This window comes from Vombatus ursinus, unplaced genomic scaffold (genome assembly GCF_900497805.2).
Source record: "Vombatus ursinus unplaced genomic scaffold, bare-nosed wombat genome assembly UNPS02014932.1, whole genome shotgun sequence".
Classification (NCBI taxonomy): domain Eukaryota; kingdom Metazoa; phylum Chordata; class Mammalia; order Diprotodontia; family Vombatidae; genus Vombatus; species Vombatus ursinus.
The window spans coordinates 10691666-10709759 of record NW_020954710.1 but is presented as its reverse complement, the minus strand read 5'-3'; the positions used below and the strand labels follow the sequence as shown (position 1 = coordinate 10709759).

The 18094-nt window shown below is 47.0% G+C and overlaps 2 protein-coding genes across 2 annotated transcripts in view; one reads left to right on the top strand and one right to left on the bottom strand.

Annotated features, from left to right (window-relative positions):
- Positions 1-3466: 3466 nt before the first annotated feature.
- THAP3 (THAP domain containing 3) lies at positions 3467-17914 on the top strand. The gene is made up of 5 exons (XM_027843841.1): positions 3467-3572; positions 10988-11180; positions 13506-13568; positions 14629-14733; positions 15135-17914. Exons 1-5 carry the CDS (start codon positions 3499-3501, stop codon positions 15423-15425), a joined length of 726 nt encoding a protein of 241 aa, XP_027699642.1. The 5' UTR covers positions 3467-3498; the 3' UTR covers positions 15426-17914.
- DNAJC11 (DnaJ heat shock protein family (Hsp40) member C11) overlaps positions 16496-18094 on the bottom strand; it is a 75000-nt gene continuing 73401 nt past the window's right edge. The window contains exon 16 of the mRNA XM_027843840.1: positions 16496-18030. Within this exon, the coding sequence (XP_027699641.1) occupies positions 18005-18030 (26 nt within the window). The 3' untranslated portion in view covers positions 16496-18004. The remainder of the gene's footprint in view (positions 18031-18094) is intronic.

Below are 18094 nucleotides of genomic sequence, written 5' to 3'. Positions count from 1 at the left end.
AAGAAACATTCCCTGCCCTCAAGGAGCTTACATTCATTATGGGAGACGTATGTAAATATTTACAAAATATATCCAGGTAATTGGGTGGGTGGGGGGCAAAGCCCCAGCAGTCAGGGTGATGGGGAAAGGCTTCACCAGGAAGGTGGATGTTGACAATGGCCCCGGGGGGAATCTAGTAACGGGACTAATACTTTTAAATTTAATTAATACTTTTAAAAGTCACTCATTACCTGTCAAAGCCAGCCCTAGTTCACTAGTCCAGGAGCCTGGAGGGAAGTATTTCCTTTCCTTGGGATGGACACTAAAGATCAGAAAAACAGAGGGAAGAGAGTGCAAGCTCCTTGAGGGCAGGGACTGATTTTAGGACTTTTTGTTTGTTTTTGTATCTCCAGGATCTATCATAATGTTTTACTCACCTTAGGTATTTAATAAATGATCCTTGGATTTATTATGATTGTGGCCCCAAACTTTGTCCAACTAAGAAGCTTCCAAATTCCTTTAGCCAAGGGATTGAGGCAGCTTTGACACTCTCTTGTATTTGAATTAAAAATCTCATTGAACAGGTGGCATCACGTTCCCTTCTTCCCCCAGAAATCGGATCAAAGCCCCTAATTTTATAATTGAGAACAAGAAGGAGTTGGTTAACTTCTGAGGATCAGAGCTGAGAGGCACCTTAGTCTCTTCGGGCCCCAGCTTACTCCTCTGTAAACTTATGAGGCAGCTAGGAGACACAGTGGATAGAGCTCTAGATCCGGAAGACTCCAAATCCAGCCACCGACACTAGCTGTGTGACCTTGGACAAGTCACTTAACCTCTGCCTCAGTTTCCTCAACTGTAAAATGGGGACAATGGCACCTATCTCACGATGTTGTTGTGACAATCAAAGGAGATAATATTTGCAAAAAGCTAAGCACAGTGCCCGAGGCATAGAAGGTATGTAACAAATGCTTGTTTTGTTCCTTTACCTGTAAAATGAGGGATTTGGATTAGATGGCCTTGGAGGTCCCTTCCAGCTTTAAATCTAAGATGGTCTCTCATTAGGAGGGAGAAAACTGAGGCCAGCAGAGGTTAAGTCACTAGCCCGAGGTCACACAGAGTCAGGGTCTGACTCTGGGTCCTGGGATTCCAAATCTAGTACTATCAATCAATCAACTGTTAAACATTTGTTAAGTACCTACTAGGTGCTAATCACTGGAGATACAAAAGGAAGCAAAAGACAGACCCTGTCCTCTAGGAGCTCACAGCCTAATGGAGGCGACAACAAGCAAACACCTACGTACAGGCAAGCACTACGCAGGATATGCCAGAAAAAATCAGCAGGGGAAGACACTAGAATTCAGAAGGGTTGAGGATGAGATTTTAGTTAGGATTGAAAGGAAGTCTGGGAAGCCAATAGTCGAGATGAGGAGGGTGAGGATTCCAGGAGTTGGGGACAGCTGGAGAAAATGCCTGCAGTCAAGAGATGGAGTGTTTTGTCTGTGGAACTGCCAGGGGGCCAGCGTCACTGGATCAAAGAATACCTCTTGTGGGGGGTAAGGTGTAAGAAGGCTGGAAAAGTAGGACGGGTTATGAATGGCTTTGAATGCCAAAAAGAGCATTTTCTTTTTGCTCCTGGAGGTGATAGGGAGCCATTAGAGTTGAGTAGGGGAATGACACGGTTGGGATCCACATTTTAGTGGCCTCATGAGACTTGAGGCAGGAAAACCACCAGCTGCAGCGATTGCAATAATACAGATGTGAGGTGACCAGGGTCCGTACCAGGATAGTGGAGGCGTCAGGAGAGAAGGATGCAGCAAAGGTGAAAGTGAGGGGAGATGTTGGGGGGCGAGAGATAGTGAGGAATCCATGCTGACTCTCAGGTTGGGAGCCTGAGGGACTGGGAAGATGCGATGCCCTCTTCAGGAACAGAGAAGTGAGGAGGAGTAGGGAGGGTTGAGGAGGAAAGCTAATGAGTTCTGCTTTGGAGGCTATGAATTTAAGACGTCCACTGGACATCCAGTTCAAGATGCCTGGATTGGAGATGCAAGATTGGAGGCCAGCAGAAAGACTGGGATAGGAAAGGTAGAGCTGAGAATCATCCACATGGAGATGGTAATTAAATTCACTGGAGCTGATGAGATCACCAAGTGAAGAAGTATAGAGGGAGAAGAAAAGAGGGCCCAGGACAGAGCCCTGTGGGCCTTAGAGGACATGATCTGGAGATGGGGCACACCAAAAGAGACAGAGAAGGAGCAGGCAGATAGAGGAGAGAAGGATGTCCTGCAAACCTGGAGAGAAGAGAGTTAAGTATCAAGGAGAATGCTAAAGGCTGCAAGGAGTTCAAGCAGAATGAGGACAGAAGGTCACTGGATTTGGTCACTATTTCCAATGCATCTTACTGCTGAAAAGAAAAGGCCAGGCAGGTCCTGAGTCTGACTCCTCTTCCTCTGTTCAAGGCTAAGTAGTCTAGTCCCCATTTCTCCTTTTTCAGCCTTCGCTGCTACCCCAGCTCCTCTCCATCTCTTCTGCCTCTATCCCCTAGCCTTTACTACTTTTACGCAGCTCTAAGCACATCCTACCACCTTTCATGACAGCTGCTTATTGTGAAAGCTTGTGGAGTCGAACTCCTAGGGTCACAGATTCAGAGCTGGAAGGGGCCTTGGAGACCCCAGAACCCAATTTTCTCATTTACAGGCGGAGGAAACCTGGGCCCAGAGAGAAACCCCTTGCTCAAAGCATCTCCCAGGTCATAAGCTGCTGAGATGGGGCTTGAACTCAGGACTTCAGACTCGAATCCAGGGTTCCTTCTAGGGAACCACAATGACAACGTTACTGGATGCAAGTGCTATTGGTTTGCAAATACTAAAAAAGCATTAGGTGCTTGCAAACAGGAGAGTTTGCATTCAGGTAGGTCTGAGGGCGGTAATTAGCATTTGCTTAAACAGATCCGGAGAAGGGGTAGGTGAGAAGAGAGGGGGAGGAAGAGTAAGAAAAGGAGGGAGAAGGGAGAGAAGGATGAGGAAAGTGGGGGAAGCAGGAGGAGGAAGAGAGGGAAGGAGAGGAAGGACGAGGGGAGAGGAATGAGAGGAGGAGGAAGTGAAGGAGGAGAGGAGGAAAATGAGGAGGGGGAGGCTGATTTCCCCACAAAAAGTGACTAGGAACAGGAAAGGAGGGACACTGAAGGCCAAGCAAAGGGGGACCGTGGCCCAGACCTTTCCCGAACTCGGGGCACTCCCCTCAGGTGCGGTGCTCTGGGTCAGTGCAGGGAGGCCGAGGAGGGCAGCGCATGCCCAGGAAGGCAGCCCGGCCAGGGCAGGGTCCGCCGCCGCCCCGCCCCCAGCTAGAGCGCCGGCTGCGATCGCCCCAGGGCTCCCCCTCCCCCAGAGGCTGCACGCTCTCCGCTCCTTCCCCCTCCCCCACTAAGGTCGCGCGCTCCCCGCCCCCCACCGTCCCCGCCGTCGCCATCTTTGTTGAGGGCAGCCGGCAGCCGCGGGAGGAAAGAGGCTGCGGCGGCAGGAGATGCCCAAGTCGTGCGCGGCCCGGCAGTGCTGCAACCGCTACAGCAGCCGCAGGAAGCAGCTCACCTTCCACCGGTGAGGTGGGGGAGGGGCGGGCTGCGGGGGAGGGGGTGGGGGCCTTGGACAGCCCCCAGACAGACCCTTTTCGAGAGCCGGGCCGGGCCGACCTGGCAGACGCACGCGCACACACAGATACACACACACATACACCCAGAGCAGCACACATACACGGAGGCATCCGGCCACATACACGCATGCGCGTGTTTGAACTTGCTGCCTCCCGGGGGCGCGTGCCCGGGCGGCTCCTCCCTGGCCTGAGGCCCCGCCCACCAAGCGGGGCCGGGGGCGGGGCCGGGGCGGGCTGGCTGTGTCTGGTCTGTCTCTCTGCGCTGTCTCTTTGTCTCTGTCTCTCTGGGTCTGTCCGTCAGTTGCCCCGCTTCTGTTCCTTGCAGTCATCCAGGCTCACGACCCCGCAGATATTCTCAAAGTCTTTTTTCTCCCTCCCCTCATATTCACTCAGCTGCCAAATCTTGTGGATTTTACCTCCATAACATCTTTTTTTAAAATAATTTTTAATCTTTTTTTACGAAACCAGCTTTTCCCTCTGTATCTTTTCCTTCTCCTAGAAAACCACTGTAACCGAGAATTTGTTTTTAAAAGGAAGAGGAAAAAATTCAGCAAAATTGATTGATAAAAAAAAAAAAATTCTGCTATTATACCAGTGTTCCAGACCTGTAGACCTGACCTCTGCAAAGGAGGGAGAATTCTTTGTAATTTCATAATATTCACTTTTGATTGTTTCCTGGTGGTGGTTCTGGACATTTATCAATGGCCTAGTCTTTGTGTATACTGTTTTCTTGCCTGTGCTTATGTACCCATAAGTCTTTGGGTGCTTCTCTATGTTCCAGACATTCATCACTTCTTACAGCACAGTTATATTCCATTACATCCATATGCCTCAGTGTATTTAGCTATTTCCTAGTTGTTGGGCATCTACCTTATTTCCAATTCTTTGCTACCACTAAAAGGGCCGCTATAAATATTTTGGTGTGTGTGGATTGAATCTCTGGGTTAAAGGGTATGGACATTGTAATTCCAAATTACTTTCTACTAATTGGTTGTACCAGCCCCCAACTCAACCAAGAATTTGGGGTTTGCATCCATCCCCTTATTTCTACTCACAGGGCCACCATCTTTGTTCAGTCCCTCTTCACCTCTTGCTGGTGCTGTTTCAGGAGTCTCCCAAATGGGCCTTCTGATTCTAGTCTCTTCCCTCTTTAATTCATTAATTTACCCAGCTGTCAAAGTGATATTCCTTTTTTTTTTTTTTAATGGCAAGGCAATTAGGGTGAAGTGACTTGCCCAAAATCACACACAGCTAGTAAGTGTTATGTGTCTAAGGCTGGATTTGAACTCAAGCCCTCCTGACTCCAGGGCAGGTGCTCTATCCACTGCACCACCTAGCTGCCCCTAAAGTGATATTTCTAAAGCATAGGTTTGACCATGTTTTTCCAGTGGCTCCCCATTCCTCTTAGAATCAAACACAGATCCTAACATATTTGGGAAGCAGATACATTAAGGTGGGCATGTTCATTTATAATATAGCTGCAGCCTACCTTTTGAGACTTATTTTGGATTACTCTCATTTATGCCCTTTATAATCTGACCAAACTGCCTTTCTTGCCTTCCTTCACACAGGATATTACATCTCATGTCTTTATGTCTTTTCATAGGATGTCCCCCTTCCCTTTAGAATCCCTAATCCTCTTTAGCTCAACCACTGTCCCCAGAATAGGAGACCTCAGTTGCTATTTTTTGTTTTCTTTTTTTTCTTTTTTTTTGAGGCATTTAGGTTCCAGTGACTTGCCCAGGGTCACACAGCTAGTAAGTGTCAAGTGTCTGAGGCCACTTTTGAACTCAGGTCTTCCTGCCTCCAGGGCTGGTTCTGTATCCACTTTGCTACCTAGCTGCTCCTGCTGTTTCTTTTCATGCCCCCAAATCCCTGTTAGCTTTTGTAGATACTACATTGTGTATTTACTGTGTATCTACTTATACGTGTCCAGGTTGTTTCCCCCACCAGATTGTAACCTTCCTGAGGGCAAGGACTGTCTGATTGCCTGGCACATAGTAGAAGCTTAAGAATGATTTCTTACCTCCTTGTAACTGTAGACTTGCTTCTCCCCTCCCCTGGCCGTGTAGAAGCGTCCCTGTCTCTCTGGGTATGTATGTAAGTCTACCCATCCCTCCATGTGTCTGTCGTTTTCTATGTCTCTGCCTTGGCATCTGTCTCTTCTCTGTCTGCCTCTCTCTCTTGCTTTCCGTCCGTCTTTCGCTCTTTGCCTGGGTCTCTAGTTATACCTGAGTGTCTTTTCCTCTGTATTTTTCTGTTTTTGGTTCTCTGTCTGTGTTTGCGCACATGCCATCTGTATGACATAGCAAGGTCTCTTAATGTGCCACACCTGGCCCGGGCTGGTATGTCTGTACAGACACACTGTCCATTGGCCTACAACGGAGATCTCTGTCCCGGACAGTGCTAATTAGCCCACATGAAATCATACGCGCACAAAATGGAGAAGATTGATTGTCTTCAGTCAGCCAACAAGGGTACAGAGCTGGGGTGCTTTGGAAGACCCAGGTTTGAATTCTTGCCACTTACTGTCTCTGTCCACTTGGATAAAGCCCTTCATTTCTCTGAGATGCATTTTCCTCACTTGTAAAATGAGGGGATTGGACCAGATGATGACCCAGCCCTAAATCCCATAATTATTTATTTGGAGCCAGTTTGGGCAGTGTGCCCAGCTAAGTCTTATTAGGGCTGTGAAAGAAGTTGGCTGGTGCCTTCTAGGGGTTTACAGGCTGGCTGAGGAGATAAGAGGGGCATCACACATAGTATGTATTAAAATAATTAGAGAATAATAACACCACAGGAATATAATTAAGTGCCAGGTCATGTGGTTTCAGGCTCTGTAAATTCTATTCCTACACAGAGAGATTAGACTAGATCTTTTTTAAAAATTCAGTTTATTTTTTTAATATTCAACTCCACATTCTCTTCCTCCTACCTAGCATGCCAGAACCCTATTGAGAAAGCAAGAAAAATAAAACCTGTTACAAACTTGTATAGTCAAGCAGAACAAATTCCCATATAGGCCCTGTCAAAAATTATCTTTAAAAAAGTACACACATATATGTGTGTATGTATGTATACATGCAACATATACACACATGTATATACACATATATGTACACACACACATATATAAAATTGCCTCAGTCTGCCCTTTGAGCCATCAACTGTCAATGTGGAGGTGGATAGCATGTTTTGTCATGAGTCCTCCAGAATTATGGTTAGACCAGGAGTTCTTAACTTAGAGGACAGAGAATCTGAGAACTTGGAGGAAGGAGAAAAAAAATGCACCCTTATTTTTACTAACCTCCAACTGAAATTTAGCGTTTTCTTTAACTGTGCATTTAAAGGAGAATCAAAATATTCTGAGAAAACATTATTTTGGTTTCACCAGACTGTCAGAGGGGTCAGCGATCCAAAAAAGGGTTAAGACTCCTTGGCTCGTAGACTTTGGGTCTGGAGAGAATCTTGGAACTTATCTAGTCCAGCTGCTTGGGCCCAACACTAGGAACCCTTTGGCTTCTTATTGCAAGCCCCATGTTCTTTCCACTAGACTTTGTTGCCTCTTGGAAAAATGTGTGCTCTGTCAGAGTCTATACCTCCATTTTTGTTTTTCTGTGTTTGCAAATAGTATATTTCAGCTTAGAGATGCCCAGAATGGCTTGTGTGGCTAGATCCTGAAAATCAGGGAGATCCTGAAAATCATGAAATCTCTCGACTTCATGGGAGAAGCGGTCACTTAGGAACATGGAGGATGGAGTCAAGTTTTTGTTGGTGGGCATTCCGGGTGCTGTTGTTAATATGAGAAAAGCCTGGAGTGCCCAGGGAGTCCAGTTGGCCAGGATTGGATGGGGGATGGTGAGAGAGCAGCATAATGAAGCATTTCCCAGATTTCTTTCCATATGCCATGCCATGTGAATGATAGGTTTTCTGAGAACATAGTTTCCTCTTGAAAATATTAAACTTGAAATTATATGTATATAAAAAACACTTCTGAGGCAAAACTCCTCTCTTAACTCTTCCTGTACTGTCATCCCTTTTCATTCCCATTCCTTTCACAGTCTATTCTACTTTTTTTTGGGGGGGGGGGGGGCAAACCGGGTGAAGTGACTTGCCCAGAGTCACACAGCTGGTAAGTGTGTGAGGTTGGATTTCAACTCAGGTCTTCCTGACTGCAGGCCCAACTCTTATCTGCTGCGTCAGCTGGGCATGCTAAAGTGTGTAGCAATCTTTTTATTTGTTCCTGGTTGACTCTATCCCAATCCACAGTGATTATTCCAGACCTCTCTTCTCAGACCTGCTATACCACCTCCTCCTCTTGGCTCTCAGCAGACTTTACTAAGAAAACAGAAGGCTTCCCTTGTGAGCTGACTCTTTCTTCTCCCTTACTCCCCGCTTCAAAACTCCCATTCATTATTCCTCATTTTCTCTTTTTTTTTTGTTCCATTCTCTGATGAAAAGATGGGCCTTCTTGCCAAAGCTAATTCCGCCATTTATTCTCTTTGGTCCCATCCTGGGCCCCTCCAGGGGCTTGCCTCCCCTATCTCTGCCTTTTCTCTCACCTTCCCTCTCTCCTTATCCACTGTCTTCTTTGCTGCTGCTTACAAATATACCCAGATCTCTCTCATCCTTAAAAAACCTTCACTTGACCCTGCCAACCTCTTAAGCAATCATCTACTCCCCCCGCCCCTTTCACAGCAGAAATCCTGGAAAAAGCCATCCGCTGTCACTCCCTTCACTTCCTGACTTCTCGTTTCTTAGCCCCTTGTATCCTGGCTCCCAACCCCATCACTTGACTGAAACAACTCTCAGGTTACCAATGATCAGTTTTTAAGATAAATTTTTGTTGATATCTTTTGTTTTTATATTTAATAAATTGCCCCCTGTGTCGTTGCCCTTTCTGCTGCCCAAGAGCTATCCTTTATCAGAAAGTATATTTTTTAAAAGAAAAAAAGGAAGAGGAAAAAAAATAATAAAACTGATCAGTATGATGAAAATGCCTCGTAATATATGCAATGTGCCCTTCTTGTCCACCTCCTACTTCTGCAAAGGAGTAGGGGGATAGATGATGTCTTGACTGCTAAAGCCAATGACCCTTCCTCAGTCTTCATTCTTCTTGACCTCTCTGTAACTTTTGACCCCACTGACCATCCTCTTGAAGACTCTCCTTTCTTGGCTTCTGTGATCGCTTCCTCTGAGTTCTTCTACTGGTGGGTGTCCATTCTCTGGCCTGGATCATTATACTCCTCCCTCCCACTGTAGGGGTATGGTTCCAGGCTCTGGCCAGGGCCCTTTTCTCATTCATTCTCTGTATTCTCTTCCTTCACAATAGCCACAGTTCTATAAGTTGAAGGATCATCTCTATGCAGGGATTCCCTGAATGATCTATCCAGTCCTCTCTTGAGCTCTAGTCTATCATTAACACCAGCTTACTGGGCATTTCCATCTGGATGACCTGTGGGTATCTCAAACTCGGTGTGTCCAAATTGGAAAACATTTTATTTGTCCCCCAAACCATCCCTCCTCTAGACTTCTCTGTTTCTGTTTGCCAGAAGCACCTTCCTTCCAACACACTCAGACCTTAAAGTCATCCTCAGCCATGCCCCACATCCAATTGCCAACATTTCTTATATCTCCCCGTTTTCCCACTCACGCAGCCTCTGCCATACATCAGGCCCTTGTTATTAAATTGTTATTAAATTGTTATTAATTGTTGTTAAATTGTTATTTCTTGTCTCTGCGTACAGTTTCTCCTCTCTCTGATCCATCCTCCATCTAAATTAACATTCCCCAAACAGATTTGACCATGTCACTTTCCCCGCTAAAAAAAGAAAATCTTGGTGGCTTTCTGTGCCTTCTAGCAGAACATAAAGAGTCCTCAACCTGGTATCTATCTAAGGCTCCCCAAAATCTGACTCTGTCTTACTTTTCCGGGTTTATTTCCTGTTACTCCCTTTGATGCAGGATTCGTTACAGTCAGACTGGACTGCCTGTGTTCTCTGAGTCTGTTGTTCCATCTCTGGCCTCCACCCAAATTCACAGGTGGTCTAGAAGGCCCTCCCATCTCTCCTCTGCCTCCCAGCAGCTCAGGTGCCTCTACCTACCTGAGACCCTTCCCAACCTCTCTCAGCCCTCTCCTGAAATGATTCTGTAGACTTTGTATTTACTTTCTTATGTACAAGTTGCATCCTTTGAGTAGATTGTAAACTCTTGAGGGCAGGGAGGGGCTGTTCAATTTTTGTCTCTGAATGTCTGGCATCAAGCCATGTGTTTCTTATTCATAATAGGCTTTTTTTTTTTCCCCACACTAGTCATGTTGTAAGGAAGAATTAGAACCAGTAGAAGGAACCACAAGAAAGAGAAAACAAAACAGAAGAAAATAAAAGAGCAGATAGTATGCTTCAATCTGCATTGAGACTACATAGTTCGTTCTTTTTTTTTTTTTTCCTTTTTGAGGCATTTGGGGTTAAGTGACTTGCCCAAAGTCACACAGTAAGTGTTAGGTGTCTGAGGCTGGATTTGAACTCAGGTCCTCCTGACTCCAGGGCTGGTGCTCTATCCACTGCTCCACCTAGCTGCCCCCATAGTTCTTTCTCTAGATGTAGATAGCATTTTCCATCATGAGTCTTTTGGAGTTGTCCTATATCCTTGCATTGCTGAGAAGAGCCAAGTCTATGAAAGTTAGTCATCGCACAATGTGGCTGTTACTGTGTACAACATTCACCTGGTTCTGCATCAGTCCATACAAGTCTTTCCAGGTTTTTCTGAAGTCCGCTTGCTCATCATTTCTTATAGCACAATAGTATTCCATTACAATCATTTACCACAACTTGTTCAGCCATTCCCCAATTGATGGGCATCCCCTTATAACAGACTCTTAATATGTTTGTTGATGAATTGAATTTGTTACTTGTGAAAAAACTGCCGTGCATCTGTTTTGCTCTGAATTATTGTCATCTGTAAGATGAGGGGGTTGGGTTAGATAATGTCCAGGGGCCCTTCCAGCTATATATCTGTGATCCTGTGGTCCAAGGATGCCCTCAGGCCTCCCTGGTCCTCCCCTGGGTTCAGAGATTCTCTCAGTATATGTCAAGTATTGATGGCAAAATTAGTTTGAGAAGTGCAATGGACGGTTGGAGATTTGGGGAATGTGTCTTCCAGGCTTTCTTGGAGACTTTTACAACACAGATTCAGAAACCCTGTTCGCCGGGGTTCTTAGGCTGCTCCTGGTGTTTTGGGTTCATTATTTATGAGAATGTTGGCTTGAAAAAATTGGATGTGGCTTAGGCTTTCAAACCTCTCAAGTAAACAGAGGATGCTGCATCTCCCTTTTCTCAGGCCAGGATTTTCTTGCCTTGCTTAGGTTCCCTTTCAGCCGCCCCGAGCTGCTGAAGGAATGGGTGCTGAACATTGGCCGAGGCAACTTCAAGCCCAAGCAGCACACGGTCATCTGCTCGGAGCACTTCCAGCCGGACTGCTTCAGCGCCTTTGGCAACCGCAAGAACCTGAAGCAGAACGCGGTGCCCACGGTGTTTGCTTTCCGGGAGACGGCACAGGTAGGGGCCATGCCTTGCAGCCCCGATGCAGGGCCAGATGCAGCTCGGCCATGGAGTGAATGAAGGACCTTTGCTTGATAAGAACCTAGACTTAGGGGTCACTTCAGAAGAAATGGATACTTTGCAATAAGATGTTATCAGAGAGACTCTGCAGGGAATGACTAGGAGGCCCATCTTCTCCCTGGTCTCTGGGCCTTGCCCTCTGACCTGCGGGACAAGCACCACACTCTGCAGAGTCTGGCCTCGGGCCTTCTTTACTGAGAGGGACGGACGACTGGGACCGACTGTGCCCACTCCGGTCTCAGAAAGACCGAGGAGTCCCATGAAGGTGCCTGGTGATGAGGGCATGTGTGCAGGGCCACACAGAGAGTGTGAGAGGTGGTACTGGATTCCAAGGCTTCCTGACCCCAAGGCCAGCCCCTGGCTACTCCCCCCTGCTGTGGCTGTGGCCCCCTCGCCCAGGGAAAAGCCACCCAAATGACCAAGGAGGAGTTGTCCGCCTAAAGACAGGAAGGCTTTGAAGGGGAATTATTGAGACCCATCACTGAATGAAAGAGAAGAGATAGGGTGGGTGCAGCCTTGATCGTGGAATCCCAGAATATTACTAGCTCCCTGAAGGTTGAAAGAGAGAGTTGTAATGAACTTAGAGGCGGCTAGCCAGGTGGTGCAGTGGGCAGAGCACTGGGCCTGGAGTCAGGAAAACCTCGGTTCAAATCTGGCCTCAGACACCCTGGGCAGGTCACCTCCCCTTTCTCTGCCTCAATTTCTTCATCTGTAGAGTGGGCACAATAATAGCACCTACCTCCCAGGAGTTGTTGTGAGGCTCAAATGAGATCATATTCATAAAGCGCTTTGCTAATCTTAAAGTGCTATGCAAATGCTATCTATTATTAATCAAGAGAACATGATAAAACTTCATTAATATACCTTCATAGAGCAGTTGGGGTGGGGGTGTTTGTGTGGAGAGATGGCGGTGGAAAGGGCAAGATCACAGGGGAAAAAAGGCTGTGAAGTATTTTTTAGAGAAAGGCAGTTTTATCGCCTGCTGGTGTATACAGTAACACTGCTGATGGGAAATACGGCACCAGGTTGTAAGTCGGATTTTAAAGTCTTTTCTAAACAAGGATATTAGAATTATTTGCAATTGGACCCCACTTGAACTGTTCCTTAACCATTATGAACTTTAAAATTGTCTGCAGACATGAGCTGATGTTATTAAATGTGAGCTTCTATCGCAAGTAGGCTAAATAATTCACTTCACACCAAAGACACCCGTTTTCTACGGGTGATGTAAAGGCACACTCCAGCCCAGCATCTCCAAATCTTTGTCAGTTTCAAATGAGTGGAGTTCAGATTGCTAAGATTTTTATTGTATTTTCCAGCACACCACGTACGTATTAGACATGTAGAATTTGTTACCCCAGTAGCTTTCCGTTCCAAAAACACTAACTGCCTCAAGAAGTTTTCCCATAAATTCACAGATGGATCATTGGAATTGTATTTCTTTGTTTCTAGAATTTCATTTCTAAGCATTTCCCATCTCTTTTTGACTTGACTTATCCCATCACATTGGAGCCTACTGGGTTTTATCTCTACTTTTGTTGAAATCTGCTCTCCCCAAATCTAATCTGTCAGATTATATCATAGATATATGAAAGGAACCTCAGAGAACAGTTCAACCCTCTCATTTTACAGATGAGGAGACCGAGGCCCATGGAGGTGACTTTCCCAGTGACATAGATAGTGAGCAGTGGAGCAAAGGTTAGAATATAGGTGCTTGGATTCTCAGTTCGACACTGTGCACGCCCCCCTTGCATTTCCTCTTCTTTGTCACAAATTCAAATGCTGGAGTGGTCATTTACCTCCCCTCCCCACCAATCCTCTGCAAGCCCATCACGGCTCCCGTCATTTCTATGTTAGTAACAGGTTCCCTGTGTTGGTGATGCTCGGATCCAAAATATTATTTCCTCTCGTTGCTTCATCTTTGGCGGATAAAATTATTAATACAAACCAAGTAAATTTTAGCTGCTGTGCTGTGGGAGGGACATGGATGTTGTGTCTGAATACCCTTCTATTTTTGAAGATGGTGTCATGTAACGTAGCTGCCGCCATCTCTTCCACCAAACTCGGTGTGCATACCGTTTGAGGACAACCACCGGTCACTGGTGGGTTAGTTTAGGAACATCTCACTGGATAGGGAAGCTCCCTCTGGGACCAGGGGAGAGGCCAAGTCTTTCCCTCCTTGGATTTTTCGAGGCGCACTGTGCCCAGAGTGAAAAGCATGTCCTGTTAAAACCGCTGTCTTGTGTTTTTGTCTCCCTGCAGCTGGTTAGGAAGAACACAGACCCTGCTGGCCAGAGAAGCGATGTACAGGCACAGCCGGGGAAGGTAAATCTCAAAGCTGTGCAGAGTGTGGTTTGTTATGTGATGTCTGAGCAGACCTAATCACCAATACTGACCACCTGGCTGTTTCTCCAAGAGTCTCCATCTCCCAACCCGCTGCTTCTGCACTTGGCTGTCCCCCATGCCAGAATGCCCTTCCCTCCTCCGCCTCCCACCTCTTAGATTTCCTGGCCTCCTGCAAGACTTAGATCAAATCTCACCTTGTGAAGGAGACTCTTCCCTCTGTGGTGACCTTCTGCCTCCTCTGCATATATCTCGTGTATGCTTACTTATTTGCTTGTTGCATTGTGAAGGTAGCATATTCTCTTTGAGGGTAGTGATTCATTTTCTCCTTCTTTGTACCCCCCTGCCTGGCACTGGGTAATGAATGCTCGCTGGCTCCTGAGGTGGTAGGAGGGTGGGCCGGGCAGCCTGTCTGTAGCCCTGAAAATCTCCTTAAGGAAAGGGCTACTTTGATGAAGTAACAACTTTCAAATGACTAATTTAAAGAAATCATAAAGGAGAGCAGAAGACATAGGTTTTTCATACCTTTTTCTTTTAAAAAAATATTTCATTGATGCCATTTTTTTTTTACAATTATCACTTTCCACTGATATGTCCTTCTCCCTCACAATGAGAGATCTGTCCCTTGCAACAAAAGGAAAGCAAAACCAGCCAACAATTGGCCCCTTTAACAGGTGGATTCCCCATTCTGTACCTGTGGTCCTGCCACCCCTCTGCCAGGATGGGGTGGTTTGCTTTACCACAAGCCCTCTGAAGTCACGGTCCCATCTTTTCACTTCTTGTCCGACATTCTTAACTGGTTACAAGTTTTATTTGCTTCTAACATGTGTATTTCTATTTTGTGTGGAAAGTGTTGGTTGTTCAAGCCATGGTATAAAAATGTGGTGGGCTACCCAATTGATTTTCATACCCCCCCCCCCCGCAAAAGACCAGTATGAAAGGGTTACTTTGGGGATGGTACAAAGGTGTATGGGCTGTAAGGTGCCACCTAACGGGGGACCCAGAAGGGCCTCAATGCTAATTCTCCATTGCTGCTTTTTAGGACTTCTCAGATGCAGGGGCTGGGGAATATACCCCAGGAAGAAAGATGGAAATTCCACTTGACAAGCACCAGTTATCCCCAGATGCTGAGGCTTCTGAAAAAGAGGTAGGGTGTTAGGTTGTGGGTCCTCTGGTTGAAAACCGAAAGGAAATACTTAGCTGTTTATTCTCTATATTTTTAAAATGTCGTGAAAGAAATGTTTCTTACCAACATAGAAGCCAGAAAGAACAGCGCGCACGTCTCCCCAAAATGCCCTCTCTGGGAGAGCCAAGATTTGAATGGGTTTACCCATGACTATACTATGTTTATTATTTTCAGCATAAATAGCAGATGCAGTTAATTTCTAGGCACTCTCAGCTGAGTTTGTGAGGATGCCAAACACCTGCCAGGGGATCCCACAAGCAACACCCACTCCCTAAAACCAAGAAAAGGGCAGATTTGTGCCAGGGAAGCAGGGATGGGAATTCCCCCTTTATACCTCCTCCTTCGTCTGCCTTTGCTCCTAGGTCTCGTCTTACAAGACAGAGGAAGTCTCGTCCCGCCTCCTGCCCACCAGTCCCCCAGGGCAGAGAGGTTCACTTCCCCTCCCGGCATCAGATCACAGCTATGCCCTCCTGGACTTAGATGCTTTAAAAAGAAAACTCGTGCTCACACTGAAGGAAAACGAACGGCTCCGCAGGAGACTAAAGATGCAGAGGGTGGCCATGAGAAGGATGTCCAGCCGCCTTCAGGCTCTCCAGGAGGAGAAGAGGAGAAAGAAAGCCCTGCAGAGGGACGAGCAACGTCCGGTAGCCTGAGCCGGCGGAGCTCCCTCTTTGGGAAGATGGACGGTGGCCCGTTGCCTCTTCCAGGGCCCTGCTCCGTGGCAGCAGCAGCGGCTCGGCCCCACTGCTGCTGGCACTTTGGAAAGACTAGCACCCGTGGTGTGGCAGAGGAAAGGAGTGTCAGTAAAGTAAGCGGAGGGAAAAAAACTCGCTCCCTGCCATGTTGGGTCAGAAAGGGGAAGAGCCTCAAACATATCTGAGTATGATTCCATTCCAGCGTTTGTTTTCTTGCTACCACTGCATTTTCAACATGAGACTGATGAACGTAGAAGGAGCTACCAGTGTGACCTAGGCTGCAAGAAGGATGCTTTAAGTCAAGGGGATGAGCTAGACGTGAGGGTGGGAGAGAGAACCAGGCAGGTTTCTTTTGGAAAGAATGGAAAGATCTGGAGAAAAGGATTTTCTGAGGCAGTGCATGAGTCTCGTCCTCTGTGGAGTCACTCCCGCCCAAGCAGGCACGCAGAGCTCCGCCTGGCGTGGGGTTTGCCGGTATCCCACTGTAAAGTGGTGTAGACTGCACTCGTATTCCTAGTCCGGGAGGTGTGCCTGTGCCTTCCACGAGGACTTTGCAGGTTTCCATCCTTTGCTAAATAGGAATCGGTAGTTTTGAGTTTCCCTCCTTGCTCCATCCAGGCTACTGTGGACATGGAAAAAGTCTCAGAAACGGTTTCACTTTAGACCTTGTAAAGCAGGGGACAGGGCACATACCTTTGACAAAAACATTTTGCTTATCAAAACCCCCCCAGCACAGTTGATTGCCCCCCACCCCCACCCCGGGACTTCAAGTTCCTCGGACCAGTGTGACGTACGGCACCGTGACAGCCTCTTCCTTCTGTCCGTGCATGCTGTGCTTTGTGTAAACATTAGTGCCCTATGTGCAATATGGCCTTGTGGGAGGCTGGAGGAGGCAGAGATTTGTGCTTACAAAGCATGTGTGAGACACCGTGGTTCAGTTAGAGAAGGGGTGAAATAAATCTGGAAGGAGCCTTCAATGAAACCACTGCCTCCTTCCATGGTCGTGATTTTGAAAAACGAGTCCTAGCTCCAGCTTTCAGAAAGGGTTTATTATTGACAATACAGTGCCTTCTGTACAACCAGCTTCAAACAAAATGAAGAAAATTGGTACCCGCGAGAATCGTCGCAGCAAAGGGGACAACGGGCCGCGTTAAGTCAGAGTCATTCGGCAAAGTTTATTGCACAATTTGTATTAGCTTCAGGTCTAGGAAACATTGTAAAAATGGGCATGAATGTCACAGAATTAGACAACCTGAACTGTTTGTTTTTTAAAAATTTGGGGGAAGGATCATGACTGATCACCCTGATACCAAAGCCCAGGCATGGAGAGCTTGATTCTAGTAGCTGTGGGGGGACAGAAGGCTGGGCCCCTGCAAATCCAACTCCTGCTCACGTGACTACACTTAGAACAGAGCCACACAACGCTGGGAGGTGCACAGGAACAAGGCCATTCCACAACCAAGACCACAGGCCTGTTTGCTCACTGGACTGATTACTACAGGTAACCTGGAAGACTATTCAAGTGTATCCTGGGTTCCTAACATCTCTTGTCTCCACACAACAGGCAGGTCAAGAAAGAGGACCTTCTAGAGGGAACCACCCCACTTGTCCCTTAAGTGGGGAGGATGTGCCCGCTGGCTATCCCCAGGGCCACCTGCTAGAGGGAGGGAGCCCTGCCTGCCCAGTCCTCCAGGAAGCCTTGGAGTGCTTTTACCAGCTCACTCCAATTGGCACCTCTCTACAACATTGGCCAGTTTCGTCCCAATCAGGTTAATATTTCTTCCTTGTCTCCCCATGGCCTTCTCCTCATCCAGTAAGTGGGCAGTGGTCCCAGTTCTCAGCCAGATTGGCTGAAAACATGGGAAGGATCCATGGTTTTCCATGCAATGTGTAGGAGAGACAGGTAATCCCAGTTACACTGGGAGAAAGCTGAGTCCTGGGCCTAGGGATCACAGCTTTAGTGGTAATTATAAAGACAAATGCAGTGGGAAAGGCAAAGATGTCTTCCGGACACGTTGGGTGTTCTCAGGTAACAAGCATTCAGTAAATTCAGAACTGTCTCCAAATCCCCTTTTTGGTAATCACAACAAGGCGTGGAGATTGTCGGGAGGAAGCTTGTATGGACGCTCGCTCACTTCATCATCGGGACCACACCGTGGCCTGTGTTTTCCTTTCGGTTTGCGTAGACACCTCATGAAAGAGCCCTGAAACTTGGGGTTGAAGGGCCACTGTCATTTAGATGCCCGAGGACTTGACCCACGGTTCTGTGCCCACAGGTTCCTCTAGGAAACGGGCATCTGTCAGCTTTGTGGCTCTAGCCAAGGGCAGGATTGCCTTAGTACTACAGTACCCATGAATGCTGGGGTGGTCATGTGTCCCTTCACATAATTGGTAAATGACCTTCTACAGGAATGATACAAAATAAAAACATCTGTAGGTTTCTGTTTCATGTGCTTCCAAACTTTCAGACTCCCAGGAAAAGCGGTTTTGCAGCATCTTCTTGACGCAGGTCCTGACCCCTTGTTTTCCCACGAGGTTTATCCATCAGTATCGATCCTGTGAGCTGCGGGAGGAAAGACAGGCTCAGGGCTGGGGGGCAAGTGATTGTATTCCTGTTACACGCAGAG

Excerpts from the sequence above, each read along its gene's own strand:
- THAP3 (XM_027843841.1), top strand. The coding sequence starts at position 3,499 with ATGCCCAAGTCGTGCGCGGCCCGGCAGTGCTGCAACCGCTACAGCAGC. Across the intron at positions 11,181-13,505 it reads CTTTCCGGGAGACGGCACAG|CTGGTTAGGAAGAACACAGA; the intron begins GTAGGGGCCATG and ends GTCTCCCTGCAG. Across the intron at positions 13,569-14,628 it reads TACAGGCACAGCCGGGGAAG|GACTTCTCAGATGCAGGGGC; the intron begins GTAAATCTCAAA and ends GCTGCTTTTTAG.